This window comes from Oncorhynchus tshawytscha, linkage group LG26, assembly GCF_018296145.1.
Source record: "Oncorhynchus tshawytscha isolate Ot180627B linkage group LG26, Otsh_v2.0, whole genome shotgun sequence".
NCBI lineage: Eukaryota > Metazoa > Chordata > Actinopteri > Salmoniformes > Salmonidae > Oncorhynchus > Oncorhynchus tshawytscha.
Window position 1 is genome coordinate 17,458,278 of NC_056454.1, and position 22,236 is coordinate 17,480,513.

Sequence of the window (22,236 nt, forward strand, 5' to 3'; positions counted from 1 at the left end):
TTCTGATTTGTCTTACACAATGATTCCTCAGTTGCTTAAAAGCTTGCAGGTCTGAGCCCAAGCCTGTGTTCCTGCCCTTGACCCAAGCATCATCTCTTTAATGAATGACTTCTGATCATTCCAGAGTGTACCAGGCATTCAATCTACATTTAACCCCTCATTTTTTGAAGGGCACATGATTATCCACAATAGTACTGAAGACAGCTAAAAAAAAAAGGCTCAAAGCTATATCTGTCACGCCTGCTCCCGCTCTCCCTCTCTGGCACTCAAGAAGGCAAGGCTTCCCTTCACTACGCACACCTGTCACCATCATTACGCGCAGCTGCACAATATTGGACTCACCTGGACTCCAGCATTAATGTCATTATGTGTTCATGGCCAGACGCTGCCAGTTGCTATTAAATGTATACTCCCTGTACCTGCTTCTCGTCTCTACCAGTGTCAATTCTTACAAAATCAGGTTCAGAAATAGCTGAAATACAATCAAGGTCACTAAAATAAAGATAATGTAAAAAAGCCTGTTCACTTAAGTTTTTAAAGTTCTCTTAGTGATGGTTTAGACACAAGGTTTAGATTTTTGTATTCTCACATCTCTAACACAAACAACTGGGCAATGGTCACTAATGTCTTGGGCGAAGACACCAGTAGAAATATATTGTTGTGGTGTATTCGTTAAAATGAGATCAATTAGAATTTACTTTGAAAGACTTTTAGGGTTGAGCTGTGTAGTCTTAGTCACCAGCTGGGTTAGGTTTAGATTATTAGATGTATTTTAGATTGTCTGAAGCCTGTATTTCCAAATCATAATTTAGGTCACCCAGGATAATAACTTCTGATTAAGAAAAAAGAAGACAACAAACGAGTTAACCCCTCAAGTGCACAAAGGTTAGCTGAGGGAGGATGGTAGACCCCTATGGCAGTTATGGATACATTTATGCCCAGACAAAGGCTTAAATATAGTAGCTTATAAAAATTGGCAGGGGAAATTAATTTCAGTTAAGAGACAAAGAAAACATTTTTTTAAATAAAAATGGCCGCTCTAAATTATGACAAGCAATATTCATTAGAAAACTCTTCTCCCGATGACACGTCATTTAATTGAAGATGTCATTAATTCTTAATGAAATGAGACAAATGCTCTACGAATGAAAACACAAAATGTATAGATTTGTTTTGGCAGATCATCTGTGTTACTGTAACGTGTGGTCAATGTCTCCCTCTAGTGGACTCTCTAATACTGACTGTGCAGACGGCAATACAGGGAAAGGAATCTATGCAATGAATATAAATGTCTTCTAAGCATTTGATTAACGAAATGAAATACAACTTTCAGACGTGTTTTGATGTGACTAATTAATCTAACACAAAGGCTAGATTCATATATTTCTTTATAAGAGATGAAAACAACTCCTATAACTTATTTCAGAATTTTGTATTGCAAAGGGTCAGGTGAGTTCAGGACATGAGACGGCGAAAGAAAGCTAGTGACCACCAGATATCAGCACTGAGCTACACCTTGATATTCAACTGCGCTTTGCCATCATTGATGGGGGAAGAGAGCGTCTCCTGAAGTAATCCATAACAGCCGTCTTCACAGAAAACAGCAATATACACGGACGGAGACACACAGTCTGATGTACAGTCATTCATGTGGGGTCCACAATAATCTGGATTTTTTAAAATGGCATTGATTACATCTACATACAACCTTTTCACAGTTTCTCATAGGGTGCTACAAGTTTCATACTGTACCTGCCTGGGGCAATTCAATTACAAAGCAACATGATATCCTAAAATCAACCTAAATGAACCCAAAAGCATCCGTAACTAATGCTGGGGATGTGGGTAAAACAGAGAATGTCCACAGCCACATGAAACAGTAATTAATTTAAGGCTCCGACGCCCAAAGCCATCAAATCAAATTGTATTTGTAAACAGAGTTAAATCAGCTCTAGTTTACGAAGGGTCACAACTTCCTCTCTATATCTTATTATCTATGTTCATTTGAGCTTCGCTGCCTCATGTGTCTCTAATCTAATCTCCTTCTCTATTGAGAGATCATCTAGTTTATCTTTAGACCTGGGGTGAATAAGAGTGAGGTGATTATTACATTTAATGAGACCTCAGACCAGACACAGCCAGCCCAAGCTAATACATTGTGATGCGCTACTGAGCGCAACACACTCATCTGAAGCAACAGCAGCAGGATCCCCATTGAGGGTTCACTCCCTGATTGTGACTGATGAGTGTTCCTTCTCCTCCGTCACGTTAGCATCTCCTCAAGAAGCTGCCGCCGTGCGGTCTATATTTAGAAAAGGTTTTCTCGCCAAATAACAACATCAATGTTCTGTAGCGAGCTACCTCACTCAGCCCATTTACACTGAACTGTAGGACCTTAATTTGATCACCTTGTTGCAGGGGAACTGCGGGACATTTAAAACTTGTAGTGTATTTGAGGTTTAGAAAGGCTTCTGAAGTTTGTCATTTCCACTTACTAATGTAAGATTTGATTTTCCCTTACGGAAAATGAATCAACCCCTACCAAAAAAATGTCAATTCATTTTAATACACATAATACTTCCCATTTCCCTTTGCTGCAGGGAATATTTTTCCTGCTGTAGCAACCTGGCTCAAATTAAGGTCCTACATCTGCTGGTATAAATCCTTTCCATACTGTATTCTCTCTCTAAGAAAGGCAGTAATGAGGCCAGTAATAGTGTGAGGAGAAGTGAGAATGTCTTGTTGAGTAAGTTAGCATCCAAATAATTAAAGAGTAATCATGTGCCAAATCACTGTGCTTGGATAGTATTGGCAATTCTGTGCTTTTTGAAGAGATTGTAATGCCATAGCAACCTCGTCCACACGGTAATTGCTACCACATAGAGCTAACTGGGGGATGAGACTATTGCAATAGTGATCCTAAAATGTATACATTTGTGGATAGTATAACGATCATGGGCTTAATCATCTAAGCATGTGAGATTTTTGTAGTGTATTGGGACATTAAATGCATTTTAATTCAATTGTTACTTCATTTGAGTGTACCACCATGCAAAATTACATAGGTATCTCCCTCTTTGGATTCCATGGGGTTCATCAATGATTGAACCAGCTTGTTGATTATTTGCATTCTACACTCTGGGCTCTATTTTCGGGTTGCGTTAAGCAAGCGCAATTGTCAAATGCATTCTCGTTTGCAATTTTGACCTGTTAAAGCCAGAGCTCTTCTATTTTCTAACCCTAACGCCAGGATTGGTAATTTACCTGCCTTACATAAGCTTGCTTGCGCTGAGGTGGGAAGGGTGGTAATATCTGAGGTGTGTCCTAAAAGAACGTGAGCCGAAGTGCCAATTTCAGTCAGTGCTGGAGGGGATATTTAAGACCAGCCAAAAGCTGGTCTTGGTGTTAGTTTTTTTTTATCGCTTTGGTACTATTTTCACAAGTATGTGGTGAATTTTCAAAACTCTTAGTAAAAAACTCCAAACTGGTAGCACAGCCAGTCTTACATTCTAAACCTTTCATTGTGCATTCATTTTGTTTGTAGACATATTTTTTACTGCAATTTGGATGAGAACCTATGGCCAAATACTCAAGACAGGCATGATGCAAACTAGTGCCTGCTAAACATTGTTTCTTTCAAACCCTGATTTGTCCATCGGACTGTCAGATGGTGAAGCATGAGTCATCATTCCAGACTACGTGTTTCCACTGCTCCAGAGTCCAACTGCGGCGAGCTTTACACCACTCCAGCTGACACTTGGCATTGCGCCTGATGATATTAGGCTTGTGTACAGCTGATCGGTTATGGAAACCTACTTCATGAAGCTCCTGATAACAGCACTTACAGTTGACCGGGGCAGCTCTAGCAGGGCAGAGGTGGGATCCTATGGCGGTGCCACGTTAAAAGTCACTGAGCTCTTCAGTAAGGCCATTCTACAGCAAATGTTTGTCTATGGAGATCGCATGGCTGTGTGCTCGATTTTATACACCTGTCAGCAACGGGTGTGGCTGATATCGACAAATCCACTCATTTGAAGGCGTGTTCACATTTTTTGGTATTTACAGTGCCTTCGGAAAGGTTTTTCGCAAAAAAAGGTTTTTAGAAATATTTGCAAATTTATAAACATAAAAAACAGAAATACCTTAAATACCCTTTGCTATGAGACTCGGAATCGAGCTCAAGTGCATCCTGTTTCCATTGATCATCCTTGAAGGCACTGAAGGTCCCCAAGAACACAGTGGCCTCCATTGTTAAATGGAAGAAGTTTGGAACCACCAAGACTCTTCCCCGAGCTGGCCATCCAGCCAAACTGAGCAATGGGCGCAGAGAGTTCCTCTGTAGAGATGGTAGAACGTTCCAGAAGGACAACCATCTCTGCAGCACTCCATCAATCAGGCCTTTATGGTAGAGTGGCCAGACATAAGTCACTCCTCAGTAAAAGGCACATGACATCCTGCTTAGAGTTTGCCAAAAGGCACCAAAAGACTCTCGGACCATGCGAAACTAGATTCGCTGGTCTGGCTTCACCTTAAAATCTAATTAATAGGTTGTCATTGTATGGATAATCTGATTGCTTCCTCATGTTTCAGTAAACCATTATCCAACACTTCAATTATTAAAGTGTCATCATGAAAACTTACTCTCTCTTCACTTTTTCAGTGGTTACATCTATTTTTTCCTGTTATTGTGAACTGTAGGCTATAACAAATGACACTTTTCAACAGAAGGCCTATGACAAACCTCTTTTTGTAGTTGATTCTGGTAAGCTAATAAAAGGATATTGTTCACAGCATTGACCAGCCTATTATATCTGAAGTTCATTCATTTATCGTGATGGATACTTAAACTGTACATTAAGGCTACTGTTAAAGCACTCACATAGGCTACTTATCTGCCAGAGTGCGTGAGATAACTAGTCCTACCGGTAAGTGCGGTCTAAGCAATTCCCATATGATATCATGTTACCTCCCTACATTGATTCTATTGATGGAGAACCATTTGTTTGCCTCTTGTGTGGAACACATTTAATTTAACGTTTAATTCTAGCTCACAATCAAGGATGGCAGTAGTGAAGTGCCTATTACTATGTAGCCTTGTGACACTGTCCTACTGGACTCTGTGCCGGTCCCTACTTCAATGTAATACATTTTTGAGAAATAGCATCCCCACGAGGGTAGCTTCATCAATGTATTTGTAAATTTCAGGCATTTCAAATATTTTCCATTGTCCTTTCTCTTGTTTATAGTATGGGTATATTCACACTAATATTCCCTTATGTAATTAAGCTTTTACATCCCCCATGTGTTATTATTTCCATTCCAGTGTTAAGTCTGTGTGTTGTTCGTGTTTCTTGTTTTGTTTTATTTTATGTTGTGTTTACTTATTAAAAACACTCACTCCCTGAACTTGCTTCCCGACTCTGAGTGCACATCGTTACAAACACTCAATGCACATGTGAAACTTGTTGGTGCTTGCTTCTGTGTGCAAATCACTTGCAGTTTCAGATGATTTATTCCATTTTATTTATGAAAGAAAGCTCATACTGGCCTTTATTATTTACAATTTATTCATTATATTTTATCTTAATTAAATGGATTTATAATAAGAAAAACTAAAATACTTTTGACAGTAGCCTATGTATTGTCTACCTAAAAGACCCATTAATACATTTGAAGTCCTTCAAAATAGAAACCACATATCCTAATGTTAGAAAGTAGAATACAAACTGGATATAGGCTACTGTGGGTGGGGTAGGCTAAATAATAACAACTGAATAGGCCTAATTAAAAGAATGGTGATAAAGGAAATGAAAAATGGTTAAGCTGTAGAGCGAAATTTGAGCGGGAAAGAAGGCCGACACCGTTTTTAAAATCTGCTCGATTTAAGCTCTGCTCCTCACTCCACACTCGCCTACCTACATGCTCTGGCATTCAAAAGCAGCCCTGCTTTAGGCTATCAAAAAACTGTCAATGAATATTCATATCAATGGATGGATCAGTGAATGAATGGCTGCAGCAACCATTACATGGTATGACAAGCTGCATAACGAATTAGGCAAAATACCAATGTCATTCAAACGAGATAATAAGTCATTCAAACGACTTAGTATCTTGCTTGAACTACAAGGACTGTGGCGGTCATTGAATTTTGCCAGCCGGTGATTGTCAAGCAAATAACTGCCGGTCTCACGGTAATTGACCGTAATTAACATAAACACGTTTAGCATCTCCTGGCTTCCAAGCATAACCTACAAGCCACTGATGCAGACCTTTGGAACATATACACTATCGTTCAAAAGTTTGGGGTCACTTAGAAATGTCCTTGTTTTTGAAAGAAAAGCACATTTTTGGTCCATTAAAATAACAAACTTGATCCGAAATACAGTGTAGACATTGTTAATGTTGTAAATGACTATTGTAGCTGGAAACAGCTGATTTTTATTGATATCTACTAATATCTACATAGGCGTACAGAGGCCCATTATCATTTTAAAAGGCTAATTGATCATTAGAAAACCATTTTGCAATTATGTTAGCACAACTGAATGTTGTGCTGATTAAAGAAGCAATACAACTGTCCTTTGTAGACTAGTTGAGTATCTGGAGCATCAGCATTTGTGGGTTCAATTACAGGTTCAAAATGGCTAGAAACAAAGACTTTCTTCTGAAACTCGTCAGTTTATTCTTGTTCTGAGAAATGAAGGGTTAGGGTTGGGAGCAGCTTGACCATATGGTACGTAAGAAGTGCCCATCCAACTTGTGGGAGGTGCTTCAGGAAGCATGGGTTGAAATCTCCTCAGATTACCTCCATAAATTGACAACTGGAATGCCAAAAGTCTGCAAGGCTGTAATTGCTGCAAATGGAGGATTCTTTGATGAAAAAAGTTTGAAGGATACAATTATTATTTCAATGAAAAATCATCATTTATAACCTTGTCAAGGCCTTGACTATATTTCCTAATCATTTTGCAACTCATTTCATGATATGAAGAAAATCTATTTCAGAAGAACAGAATAGCATACAGAGAGTTGTCCTTGTGTTAGGCCCTGATCTGGCTATGCCATATGGCTGTGGGCTACACTAGTTAATTTAGCACACAAGATTTGCTTAGAATTGTGTTGCATTATTTTATAGTTTGAAATGTATAACTGAACATAGCTGAATAAAATGTAAATAATATTTTCTCCAAACGATTTGAGGGAGTGAGCACATGCGGCTATTCTGTGTTGAGCGGTTTACAAAGAAACAGGTACACCTATTTGCTTAATAGGATATTTTAATATTTTATATAGTCTAAGGCTGCATGATGCGATTCTAATAATGATTTGAAAAAACTCATGAAAGGCATGAGCTCCGCTTTGTTTTTTGCGCAGGCTGTACACAGTTGATCAGTCTCTCATTCACAATTTTACAAACATTTGATAATGCCTCAAATGTCCCAGCTTAATCCCCTTTGTGTGGCCATAATGCCCCCTAAAAAAAACATGCATTTTGCAGCCAACGCCCTTGGGCTGAATATAATAATTATAATTCCCTTCTACCGGCTGCGAACCGAAGCACCTCTCACTCACATGGCTCTCTGTCACCTGATCAGGTCTTTCTCACAGGCTACAAATAAAGACAGACACATCAGGGATGCAAACTGCGGGCGTCCTTATCCAACACCGAGGTGCATATTGAAGATATTGGTAGAACACTTTTTGTAAGCCAATAAGATGTGTAGGCCTAACGAACAGCAATCTACTATCCCCCCTAGTTCAAAAGTTGACTTATTCTATTCGAGAAACAAATATTACAAACAAAGTCTGGGACAGTTGTGGGATGCGATAGATCCCAAATGAATACAACCACTTGCATCACAAAACCTGTTTTAAGCAATGAGCCTGACAACAGAAGATGACATTTAGCTTAAAATGTTGATAAACTATTAGGCTATTTCTTCACATTATAAGTGCAGCAATGTGCACACAGCAGAAGGCTATGAGCGCGAATGTTCCATTAGCAGGAAAACACCATTATCAAAAGTGGCCACAAATGCAATTATGCATGTAATGCTTTTATTATAAAAGGTGCATTTTTATGGTGAAAATGATCTTCCCCAAACTTGAAACTCAAACGCTGCGTATGTATGCCAGTTAGGCTCTACACCTATTGTAAAGCTGATTAATGAGCTTAATTTTAAGAAGTTATTTGGCCACTTTAGTTGTGATACAAACCGTATTAAAACATATAGGCCTATGGGCTAAGCTACATGACAAGGTGCGACTACGATTTTAAAAAGGCGCCAAGCATGTGCTGTTTCATGCCTTAAGCTGGGCATCATTCACAAGTGATTATATATCATTCCCAAGTGACAGGCTAATATTGTCACCCATCACACTATTCTTGACTTAATCTTGTCTTTACATATACTAAGTAATATATGTGTCAAATTTGATTTGATTTAGAATGGACCATTTTCATGCACTCGTCTCGAAACAGGGGCAGCGGAAGACAATACGCCATCTATGCACTGAAATAACAAATGGAGGACACCTTTCCTGTGGTTCATTTTCATGCCAGCCAGGTAGGAAATAATCCTGTTGTAAAGAAAAGCAATGTGCTTAATATTGGGAAAGTTGAGAAATAAATATAGTATGCCTAGCCTATAGAAAGCTGAGTAGAGGCCATTACTCTGTTTTCTCAGGCAACTGCATAGCCCATAGAAATGTTTCTGCAACATGAGCTCATGGGCTCTCGTTAAGCGTTTGATTAGATTTTCGATTACATTTGCATTGATGTCAGGGTGATTAGAGTGACAATAGAGTCCTGAATACAAGGCAGTTATCAACTTTGGCAGGCTACTGTTAGGTTTTAAATGAACCTATTTAAACTCACAGATGATCAGAAAAGCATAAACCAAGTTTATTCACACATTGGGTCAATATAGCTGCAACAGACAAAAGACATATTCACACAAGTGGTAATATATATACCCCAATGTGGGTGGAGTCTCCTTCTCTCTAAACATTGCATCTTTATTACTAGGCAACAAACTGTTCCTTCACCCTTAATGTGACCTGACCTCGACCCCTCTTCTCACTAATCCACAGCTCTCCACCCAACATATCGTATTCCCTGCACTCAGTACATTCCAAGCTTCATTCCCTCTACCATATACATTCCTCCTACAGATAATCATTAACTTCTGGTGTAGACCATCTAGACCATAGCACTGAATATTTCAATAGGATACCTGATAATTAACACTATTCCAAGTTCAGGAGTCAGAACCCAGAATCCATCACTACTGATGACCATCAGCAGCATCAGAGCTTGGAGAAAGAAGCCTTTGAATTTGACTGCCATCATGAGTCGTGATCGCTGGTGTGGCGGTAATATGGTCAATTTAGTGTCTCGACTTAGTAAAAATACTTTCGTTGAAACGAGATACTAAGTCATTCAAGCGAGATAATTCCAAAATTATGTTTTTGTTTTTTTGCCTTGGGCTTCAGGGTCTCCTTATGTAAAATCTATAGGTGTACCAAATGGTTAGGTGATCATGAATTAAGAGCAGTCGGATTACGTAATAGTCAAATGTATTTTAACAAAAGAGAAGATAATCATATCAAAAGTAATGTGATCATTGCATTGTGAATGGACATTATATGAACATGTATTGCAATGAAACACTGATTAAGTTTGGTGTAAAAGTGACTGTATGATTTTGTGTGTTGTATTTAGTATTCAATTGAAAATGTACTTAGAGGTTTGAAATAACTGCCTTTTAGAAGATCCGTTTTGAGTTTTGTACTAAGAGTTGTGAAAATGTACCACACACTTGTGAAAATGTACCACACTCCTGTGAAAATGTACCACACACTTGTGAAAATGTACCACACTCCTGTGAAAATGTACCACACACTTGTGAAAATGTACCACACCACACTCCTGTGAAAATGTACCACACCACACTCCTGTGAAAATGTACCACACCACACTCCTGTGAAAATGTATGTACCACACACCACACTCCTGTGAAAATGTACCACACCACACTCCTGTGAAAATGTACCACACCACACTCCTGTGAAAATGTACCACACCACACTCCTGTGAAAATGTACCACACCACACTCCTGTGAAAATGTACCACCACACTCCTGTGAAAATGTACCACACCACACTCCTGTGAAAATGTACCACACCACACTCCTGTGAAAATGTACCACACCACACTCCTGTGAACTCCTGTGAAAATGTACCACACCACACTCCTGTGAAAATGTACCACACCACACTCCTGTGAAAATGTACCACACCACACTCCTGTGAAAATGTACCACACCACACTCCTGTGAAAATGTACCACACCACACTCCTGTGAAAATGTACCACACCACACTCCTGTGAAAATGTACCACACCACACTCCTGTGAAAATGTACCACACCACACTCCTGTGAAAATGTACCACACTCCTGTGAAAATGTACCACACTCCTGTGAAAATGTACCACACCACACTCCTGTGAAAATGTACCACACCACACTCCTGTGAAAATGTACCACACCACACTCCTGTGAAAATGTACCACACCACACTCCTGTGAAAATGTACCACATACTTGTGAAAATTGCACCAAAGTGATAAATACAACAGAAACATTTGCCCCCAATTTTGTTTAATGTGATTAAAAACCAAGCGTTCTCTCCTCACAATTAAGGCATTTATTTTGTCCTGCCCAATGCCTTCGCTGTGTAGTCAAGACAATTAAGGGTTAGGCTCGTGAGATCACTTTGAAATAAATCTTAATCCCCTAAGCTTTATTAAAATATCAAGTTTGGAAGCAGCAAAACAGCGATTGGACATCCCCTTTTCATCTCTGTAGGCTATTTGACATTATTTTAGCCAGCCCCTGTTATCATTTAGGATTTGGATGTGCGTAAAAGCCTACATGGATGGGTTATATGCCCATCATGGAGAGGGAGATGAGAGGATCCAGTGACACTCCTATTTAGAAACATTTACGTATCGGACCTATAGCGGTATCGCCAGCGCTAAGGTTTACCATTGCATTAGGTTTGCTAAAAATAGAGCTCTCTATCTGGAAACTAAACAATGATGCGTAGGGCATTGAACATCCACTTAAGAGACCACATTTAGTGTACATGCATGGTACATCTAGGTGAAGTTGACATTACGTAAGCCAAATAAATGTACCTTACAGAAACAGAATATCTGTGGACATTGTAACGACTCTTAGATCTTTGGTCTGAACCTTTAACAACCCAAGGTAAAGCTTCACATACTGCAGTTCCTTTGTCCTAAACAAAGACCAGAGGTTACAGGACATACTGTACATCTAATCAAAGGAGAGAAAGAGGGAACTGCAGGCTGTAAGTAGGGGGCTGCGGTGCAGGGTTTCATACAACGGGGAAAACAATGTCAAACTGACTTCACTGTTGTTATTGGGTCAGTCCAAAGTCTCTTAGATACAGCAGGAACAAACGACCAGTCGCATATTATGACACCTTGGGACCTAACACGTGACTGTGGTTATTGACCTGAAATGACATGTACAGTTGAAGTCAGAAGTTTACATACACTTAGCTTGGAGGCATTAAAATGTGTTTTTCAACCACTCCACAAATTTCTTGTTAAAAAACTATCGTTTTGGCAAGTTGGTTAGAACATCTACTTTGTGCTTGACACAAGTCATTTTTCCAACAATTGATACAGAGAGAAAATTTCACTTACTGTATCACAATTCCAGTGGGTCAGAAGATTACATACACTAAGCTGACTGTGCCTTTAAACATCTTGGAAAATTCACAAAAATGATGTCATGGCTTTAGAAGCTTCTGATAGGCTAATTGACATCATTTGAGTCAGTGGATGTGTTTCAAGGCTTACTTTCAATCTCAGTGCATCTTTGTTTCACATCATGGGAAAATCAAAAGACATCAGCCAAGACCTCAGAAAAAAATTGTGTAGTCCTCCACAAGTCTGGTTCATCCTTGGGAGCAATTTCCAAATGCCTGAAGGTACCACGTTCATCTGTACAAACAATAGTACCCAAGTATAAACACCATGGGACCACGCAGCCGTCATAGCGATCAGGAAGGAGACGAGTTCTGTCTCCTAGAGATGAATGTACTTTGGTGCGCAAAGTGCAAATCAATCCCAGAACAACAGCAAAGGACCTTGTGAAGATGCTGGAGGAAGCAGGTACAACATGATCTATATCCACAGTAAAACAAGTCCTATATTGACATAACCTGAAAGGCCGCTCAGCAAGGATGAAGCCACTGCTCCAAAACCGCCATAAAAAAGCCAGACTACAGTTTGCAACTGCACATTGGGACAAATAGTCTTTTTGGAGAAATGTCCTCTGGTCTAATGAAGCAAAAATAGAACTGTTTGGCCATAATGACCATCGTTATGTTTGAAGGAAAAAGGGGTATGCTTGCAAGCCGAAGGATACCATCCCAAAAGTGAAGCACGGGGGTGGCAGCATCATGTTGTGGGGGTGCTTTGCTGCAGGACGGACTGGTGTACATCACAAAATAGATCGCATCATGAGGGATGAAAATTACGTGGATATATTGTAGCAACATCTCAAGACATCAGTCAGGAAGTTAAAGCTTGGTCGCAAATGTGTCTTCCAAATGGACAATGAACCCAAGCATACTTCCAAAGTTGTGGCAAAATGGCTTAAGGACAACAAAGTCAAGCTATTGGAGTGGCCATCACAAAGCCCTAACCTCAATCCCATAGAAAATTGGTGGGCAGAAATGAAACAGCGTGTGCGACCACCATCTCTGTCAGGAGGAATGGGCCAAAATTCACCCAACTTATTGTGGGAAGCTTGTGGAAGGCTACCCAAAATGTTGGACCTAAGTTAAACAATTTAAAGGCAATGCTACCAAATACTAATTGAGTGTATATGAACTTCTGACCCACTGGGAATGTGATGAAAGAAATAAAAGCTGAAATAAATTTTTACTGAGATTAAATGTCAAGAATTGTGAAAAACTGAGTTTAAATGTATTTGGCTAAGGTATATGTAAACTTCCGACTTCAACTGTACCTAAAGTTTGTTAGTCTTGTCAGTTTACGGACTTAACTCCACACTGACCATGGTCATGTGAATCTGTAGAATCTCACACCAAGGTGCCCTCATCTTAACTGAACTGGCTAAACTGTAGTCTGGATTGGCCTCTGCTGTTCTACCACATTCTTGGGCAATGAAGCAAATGGTAGCACTGGCACTTGACTCACACTCCCAAGAGCTTTCAACTATTAGTAAATAGCATTGAAGAAGGGAAACAATTAATAATTATATGCATAAATCTGATTTAACATTGGTAATGAACATCTGTGCTTCATAACACTATAATGCAAACTACATAGCTACAGTAAGTCACTAATAAAATATTCAATCATTACCATTGATTAGTCACATTTCAACAAATATTAATCCAGAAGACAAACTTAATTGATTCATCATGTAGATTCCATTTTGAATCAGTGTTTTAAGGCAACACAACATTTACTTAAATGTTACCTAGATATAACACAAGGAAATATACATAAAGCCCACTAATCAACTTCAATGTGGTGTTGTAAACACTGGCAGTCGATTTTCAGAGCATGAGCACCATGTAAGATATACAATCCCAATGGCACAATAAATCCTATTAAGTATTCCACTGTCATAGACCTACTCCCCCCTGCTATTAATCAGCCTCAATCGTATTTACAGTGATTACATTTCTGAGGGATCTGGCTTTGGGTTCGGAGCCCTTGCTGATGACTGTGGTATGAAGAAACCAGAAGCCTGGTCTTCATTAAAACCATAATAAAACATAAAACATAATGTCACCCTTTCAATACATCTTGGTAATGCTAAATAAACAGTACACCCGTGGATACCTTCTTAGGGTCGTGCTGCTACTGGGACTTGATGTGCACAGGAATCGCTCCATTTATCATTCACCTTCAAGGATTGCCACTGAATTAGTGAGCTGTTCTGGCTTCTCATGGCTGTTGGACACTCTAAATAATACTGTAAAAAGGCATCTTCGGCATTAAACAACCTACAAGAAGTGAACAGCCTTCTGCTTTTGTTAAGTCTGAATTACTCTTAGTGACCTAAGGGTTTGTGTATGACAAGAGCTCCAGAGGAGTGTGACATTATGACATGACACCAGTAAAGCCTCTCTCCTTGGCTAAGACCGTCATTAAATTAGCAATACTTACTCCAGTCCCATGTCGCACATGGCAGATCAATTCACCTGCTAAATGTAGCTGAGCTGCAGCAGCAACAACAATAACTGTCTTGTCAGACACTTTCATGATCCTAAAGCACTGATGTGTCTTGGGAACAGGTGAGTAGAAGCTACACTCGTTACCAGCACAGATCTGTACTGCACATTCTGCACATTCTTACAACAAAGAATATTTAAATCCAGGGTCAAAGGGTGGCCAACTCAGAGTAGGACATGCCGCTACACTCTGACAAAAGGGTTCCAAAAGGGTCCTTAGGCTGTCCCCATAGGAGACCCCTTTTAGTTTCCGGGTAGAATCCTCTTTAGTTCCACTCTTACGGAAAAAACACATGATTTTACGTGATGTTTCCATGTCATGCACAAGAGTGTGCAAAGCTATCTTGTTATGATGTGGATTTTCACATGTCAAATCATGCGAAACCATGTGTTTTTGGAATGCTTCAAATGTGACATTTCACATGAAGTTTCACATGTGGATTCAAATGTTCACAGGTGATGCCCTGCAAACAAAAATGAGTCACGGCATTCTTATCCTCCTGCTATGCCACCCTGTCTGTGTCCATAATGGATTTCTACACTTTGGACTTCAAAGTAAATCTCAGCTTTGTTAAAAATACACTCAAGGCCTTTATGGTAGAGTGGCCAGACGGAAAGACACTCCTCAGTAAAAGGCACATGACAGTCCGCTTGGAGTATGCCAAAAAAGTACCTAAATGCCTCTTAGATCATGAAAAACAAGATTCTCTGGTCTGATGAAACCAAGATTAAAATCTTTGGCCTGAAGTCCAAGCATCACGTCTGGAGGAAACTTGGCACCATCCCAACGGTGAAGCATGTTGGTGGCAAGCATCATGCTGTGGGAATGTTTTTCAGTGGCAGGGACTGACAAGCTAGTCAGGATCGAGGGAAAGATGAATGGAGCAAAGTACAGAGAGATCCTTGATGAAAACCTGCTCCAGAGAGCTCAGGACCTCAGACTTGGGCGGAGGTTCAACGGGACAACAACCCTAAGCACACAGCCAAGACAACGCAGGAGTGGCTACGGGACAAGTCTCTGAATGTCCTTGAGTGACCCAGCCAGAGGCCGGACATCTCTGAAGAGACCTGAAAATAGCTGTGCAACGACTCTCCCCATCCAACCTGATAGAGCTTGAGAGAATCTGCAGAGAAGAATGGGAGAAACTCCCCAAATACAGGTGTGCCAAGTTTCTAGCAAGAAGACTCAAGGCTGTAATCGCTGCCAAAGGTGCTTCAACAAAGTACTGAGTAAAGGGTCTGAATACTTATGTAAATGTGATATTTCAGTTTTACATTTTTTATAAAATTGCAAAAATGTCTAAAAACCTGTTTTTGCTTCGTCATTATGGGGTACTGTGTTTAGATTGATGAGGGTAATTTAGCTGAACAGCAATAACACATTGAATTACACATTTGAAAACATGATCACGTGAAGTGTTCCAAAAATACATTGATAACACATGATAACATGTAACTACACTTATCCATTGCTGTTAATTGTGGTAAATTTTACAGTCATTATTATATGGTAAATGTCTACAGTAATAGGATACTGTATTAGTGTATTGCTATATATTTACTGTCAATCGCAATACACCCTTCCTGCAAATTAACTTGGCATGCCTCCAATGAAATTGTATTTAAACTTATAAAATACTGTAGAGGTGCTTATGCAACAAACTGTTTTTTTAAATCCTGTAATTTTACAGTAAGTTACCGGCTACTGAGTTGCGGTGAAAATAGTGAAAACAACGTTTAATGCATTTCTACAGCTTAACTGTATTTTCTGAGTAAATATACAACAACAAACTGTTTTCAGGAAGTACACAGAAATGTGTATTTATTTATTTTCAAGAGCTTAAAATTAGGAATTGTATTTTGGTTTACTTTCTGAATTGAATGGAATTTAAAGGAAAAATATACCCACAATCACTAATTCATGTAATTTACAGTGTTAAATAACACAATGTTTTTTTGTGAACAAATGTTTAATTTTGTCGTTATAATAAGGTTGGTAGCAATGTGAAAATCATTTTCAAAATCTGTTGCAGCGCACATCAACTACAAAACCCACAATGCAATGCTGTCTATGGCCTGGTTGACAAGCTAGCTAGTAAAGGTAGCTACACACAGTAATACCAAAGTTAATATCAGCATGTGAAGGAGCTAGTTAGATGTAAAATAACCTAAAAACAATTTAGGAGTTAATAATCTCATCATGTTCAACCTGAAGAGTGGCTTATTTGAGAGAAGGGAACCTCCCGTGTTATGACATCAGCCAGTATTGAAATCTGACATGCATGAGCGATGTTTTCGAAAATTTAAAAATCGTATTCCTTTTCAAATTCCAGTGTAGTGAGAGCAGCATTTTTGCAATGCTAAATCATACCAGACAAATTTCTGTCTGCTTGAATGCCAATAGCTCAGATACACATGAAAACATGAAATGACTCGGAAATCGATAGAACATACAGTACCAGTCAAACGTTTGGAAACACCTACTAATTCAAGGATTTTATTTTATTTTAATATTTTCTATATTGTAGAATAACAGTGAAGACATCAAAACTATGAAATAACACATATGGAATCATGTAGTAACCAAAAAAAGTGTTAAATAAATCAAAATATATTTTATATTTGAGATTCTTCAAAGTAGCCACCTTTGGCCTTGATGACAGCTTTGTGCACTCTTGACATTCTCTCAACCATCTTCACATGAGGAAAGCTTTTCCAACAGTCTTGAAGGAGTTCCCACATATGCTGAGCACTTGTTGGCTGCTTTTCCTTCACTCCAAATCTCAAATTGGGTTGAGGTCAGGTCATCTAGTGCAGCACTCCATCACTTTCCTTGGTCAAATAGAATTACACAGCTTGAAGGTGTATGTTGGGTCATTGTCCTGTTGAAAAACAAATGATAGCCCCACTAAGCACAAACCAGGTGGGATGGTGTATCGCTGCAGATTGCTGTGGTAGCCATGCTGGTTAAGTTGGCCTTGAATTATAAATAAATCACTAATAGTGTAACCAGCAAAGCCCCCTGACACCATCATACCTCCTCCTCCATACTTTACGGTGGGATCCACACATGCAGAGATCCATTTACCTACTCTGCGTCTTACAAAGACATGGCGGTTGGAACAAAAAATCTCAAATTTGGACTCATCAGACCAATGGACAGATTTACACCGGTCTGATGTCCATTGCTTGTGTTTCTTGGCCCAATCAAGTCTCTTCTTCATATTGGTGTCTTTTAGTAATGGTTTCTTTGCTGCAATTCGACCAGGAAGACCTGACTCATGCAGTCTCCTCTGAACAGTTGATGTTGAGATGTGTCTGTTACTTGAACTCTGTGAAGCATTTATTTGGGCTGCAATTTCTGAGGCTAGTAACTCTAATGAACTTCTCCTCTCCAGAAGATGTAACTCTGGGTCTTCCTTTCCTGTGGCGGTCCTCGTGAGAGCCAGTTTCATCAGAGTGCTTGATGGTTTTTGCGACTACACTTGAATAAACTTTCAAAGTTCTTGACATTTTCTGTATTGACTGACCTTCATGTCTTAAAGTAATGATGGACTGTCGTTTTTCTTTGCTTATTTGAGCTGTTCTTGCCATAATATGGACTTTGTCTTTTATCAAATAGGGCTATATTCTGTGGACCAATCCTACCTTGTCACAACACAACTGATTAGCTCAAACGCATTAAGAAGGAAAGAAATTCCACAAATTAACTTTTAACAGGGCACACCTGTTAATTGAAATTCATTCCAGGTGACTATCTCATGAAGGTCATTGAGAGAATGCCAAGAGTGTGCAAAGCTGTCATCAAGGCAAAGGGTGGCTACTTTGAAGAATTTTAAATATATTTTGATTTGTTTAACACTTTTCTGGTTACTACATGATTCCATATGTGTCATTTAATAGTTTTGATGTATTCACTATTTTTATACAATGTAGAAAATCTAAAAAAATGAAGGGAAAACACTGGAATGAGTAGGTGTGTACAAACTTGACTGGTACAGTAGCTCAGAGTTAAACAAAAACAATATAACATTAAAAACGTTCATTGACCTCAACATTGCTTAGCACACTTTGGTACTCAACCACACCTAGGATGTGAACTCACAACCTCTCAGCTTGTAGAGTCATACGTTTTACGTAAGCATTGAGTGCTAGGAATATGGGACCAAATACTAAACATTTTAAAAACGACTTTAATACACATACAGTAAGTGAATTTGTTTCAATACTTTTGTTCCCCTAAAATGGGGGGACTATGTACAGAAAGTGGTGTAATTTCTAAACAGTTCACCGTGATATGAAAATAACCTGAAATAAAGGCTGAAAATATGTACTTTAACCTCATAGTAATAATGACGGTACAATTTCCTTTCTTTCCCCATTTCCCCTTTTTTGTGAACAAATGTGCTATACACTTTCCAAAGACCCATGTTTCCATCCAACCACTTCATACAGATTAATTACCTGATGCATGAAAAAGGTCACGACTGGGCTGATGGAAACAAATGCCGGTACAATTTTCTAAATGTCGAAAGACAATTTGTTCATTCGACATGGTGGGATCTTTTTGTGATCTCATATGCTGTGTGGTCCTCCCACTACGACTCGGGAAAGCATGCAGTTTATTTGGCTACAGATTAAATAAATGATGATGAATTTCACACGGTGGTGAAAAAAAGTCAGTTGGATGGAAAACCATCTCCGTTGGGAAAACGTGCAAATTGTTTTATGCAGACTTTAAAATATTCAAATTGAAAATGTGTCGCAAATTGGATGGGAACCTAGCTTGTGAAAGGCAGCGATACGCAACATACCGTCTAGTCTGCCGGAAAGCAACACGAAGAAGAAGAATAACAAGAAGAAGATGAAGGTTGAGCACTTCTTTTGACATTGTAAGTTGTGCAATCATTTTTAAGAACTTAACGATTAAAGGTCAATAACAGTCAAAATCATGTTTTAATGATATTTGAAGGTAACCAGATGAAGGTATGATGACCAAAGTATGAAAAATGACTTACTATGACATTGATAAAGTTTGATTATAAGGTTACTGGTCCATGTCAAACACTTGGATTCATTATTAAGGGGGCAAGGTGACATCACCTGAACTCTCATTTTAATACACCAAATGTACCACAATATTCTATTACAGAATTTAAATAAGTACCGCTTTGTAACCAACATCTGAGAAGGCGTGTTTGGAGATGGGCATGGTATAAATAGCTACTGGTGCCAAAATTTGACTGTAGTGTGTCAGCAAATATAAAGTTTACCCTATTGATCTATGGGAAAGATACTTGTATTTTTGCCCTTTCCTCTGTGTTTGGTCTTAGTTAGTTACTGTGAACCGCATCACAAGAGACATGCCAAATGGGAGATAAAAAAGATAAATAAACTGTATATATAGTTAATGCAAATTTAATGTTGGTTGAGTTGCTTTGTGTATCACCAAATTAGCTTGAGATTATTTTTACGGCAATCTGCTCACTGCATCCTCATTGCTTGACATAGGCATTTCAAAGAGCTGTCAGTCAAGGCGAGCTCATTAATATATTTCCCCACCCACTGGGAGACGAGTCAGGATCGAGGGGAAGATGAATGGAACAAAATACAAAAAGATCCTTGATGGAAACCTGCTCCAAAGCACACAGGACCTCAGACTGGGGCGAAGGTTCACCCTCCAACAGGACAACAACACAGCCAAGACAACACAGGAGTGGCTTAGGGACAAGTCTTTGAATGTCCTTGAGTAGCCCAGGCAAAGCCTGGACTTGAACCTGATCAAACATCTCTGGAGAGGGAAAGGGGGATACCTAGTCAGTTGTACAACTAAAATGTGTCATCTGCATTTAACACAACCCCTCTGGTGCGGGGGACATTCACGTCATCGGGCACCCAGTGAACAGTGGGTTAACTGCCTTGCTCAGGGTCAGAACAATAGATTTTTTACCTTTTCAGCTTGGAGATTCGATCCAGCAACCTTTCGGTTCATGGCCCAACACTCCTACCCGCCAGGCTATCTGCCATCCAGAAAATAGCTGTGCAGCGACACTCCCCATCCAACCTGACAGAGCTTGAGAGGATCTTCAGAGATGAATGGGAGAAACTCCCCAAATACAGGTGTGCCAAGCTTGTAGCGTCATACCCAAGAAGACTCGAGGCTGTAATCACTGCCAAAGGTGCTTCAACAAAGCACCGAGTAAAGGGCCTGAATATTTAAGTAAATATAACATTTGTGTTTTTTTTGTTATAAATTTCCAAAAACCAATTTTTGCTTTGTCATTATGGGAGTTGTGTGTAGATTGAAGAGGGGAAAAGCAATTTATTACATTTTAGAATAAGCCTGTAATGTAACAACATTTGGTAAATGTTACGGGACTATAGGCTATAACTACAGTTTCTATAGGCTATACAGCTATAGGCTACAGGTTTTTGACATGGCACATCCACCTTTGTCAGACAGCAGTTTGTGGTGACATCATACTGTCTAATTGACATCCTATTGCTCAATTGTGAGTGTTTCAGACATGTCACAACAAATATACAATTGAAAGATAGAATGGGAATTTCCCAGGAAAACAGGTGTAAATATTACTATGACTCTATACATGTTTTTGAACCTTGTAATTGACTGTTGCACTGTAAAACTAGGTGGTCATGTCACCATACCACTACAAATGCTACTACTTCCACCTTGACCTTCAATCATAATCAACATCATCATCACCTTCATTCACGTGCTTATCACTGTGTAATACAACCTGTTGTCTACATCATGGACAGTTTGATCAACAAGAATATAATCGTGATCACCATCATCATCAACAGCATCAATAAAACTGTAATTTTAAGACTTGCTTACTTCAGATTTCCATGCAGCATTTGAATGATGGATGGATGGTGGAGATGGCTTCTTTTGAAGCCACTTTCTAGGTGAAAATAAAGTGCTTGAGCTTCCGGTTGGAGTATAGGGGCTTCTTTTAGTGGCTTTTGAATCATTGTCGAAATGGCCAGAAGTATCCAAGTATATTGACAGGCTTGAGGATGCAGATTGACAGTGTTTAACTCCGGCTGTAGTAAGGCGCGCGTCTAGTTTGGAGAGGCTTTCGTTTGAGGCTCGGAGCGACTTTTGATCATCTGCTTGACCAGATGTCCCATCCGGTTCAGTCCCATCGCGTTTTATCAAAGCTGGGTCCAAACTTATAGTCTTTCTCAGTCTCCGTTTGGACCTTGTTTCGGATGTTTGCGAGGAGCATGAGAAAACGCTGCTCAGCAACCCGTGCGCGGACATATCGTTATTCTTAACGTTTCACAAAGTAACCTAGGCTACTATATCGAGTTCATTAAAGCGATCAGAGATTAAATGGTTACCTTGAATAAACATAATCACACGCCTTCCATTCTCAGTGGTAAGGCTGGCTACCTGTTGCGCCCCATACGACCCTGATATTCAACCAAGAAAATCCACAAACAAAAGTAATTCGCTCAGCTATAGTTCTTTGTTAGTTCTTCCTTTTCATAATTTACAAGAACAGGGATGGTAGTATAGTTTCACAACCGTGGACTCATGCGTGTCACCAAGCTTCGCCCCTCTGAGTAATAAGAAATAGATGCATGCATCTGACTCATCGCATGAAAACCGCTCTACTGCCAGTCCCGCCACCGTCATAATTAAATGTGATTTCACATCCATGAAATATATTGGAATATAATAGAATAAGATGTGGTTTTGTGGGGTACACTGAAGAAAAAATGAAGGTTCTTCCTCAGTTCTTAAGGTTCCGTGGATAACTATTTATTAGCACACAGCAAATTGGCCAGTGTTAAAGGCCCAGTGCAGTCAAAACGTGAATTTTTTGTTGAATATATATTGTTTTATAAACACACTGTTGGAATAATACTGTGGAATTGTAAAAATGATAATACC

The 22,236-nt window shown here is 39.3% G+C and overlaps 1 protein-coding gene across 2 annotated transcripts in view; it reads right to left on the reverse strand.

Annotated features, from left to right (window-relative positions):
* Positions 1-21,890, reverse strand: part of LOC112225284 (rho GTPase-activating protein 6) — a 64,506-nt gene extending 42,616 nt beyond the window's left edge. For both annotated transcript variants that reach the window (XR_002949558.2, XM_024389078.2), the window contains exon 1: positions 21,172-21,890. Coding sequence is in view for 1 of the 2 variants with exons in the window: in XM_024389078.2 (XP_024244846.1) it covers positions 21,172-21,600 (429 nt within the window). In the remaining variant the exon portion in view is untranslated. The remainder of the gene's footprint in view (positions 1-21,171) is intronic.
* Between the last annotated feature and the right edge of the window lie 346 nt (positions 21,891-22,236).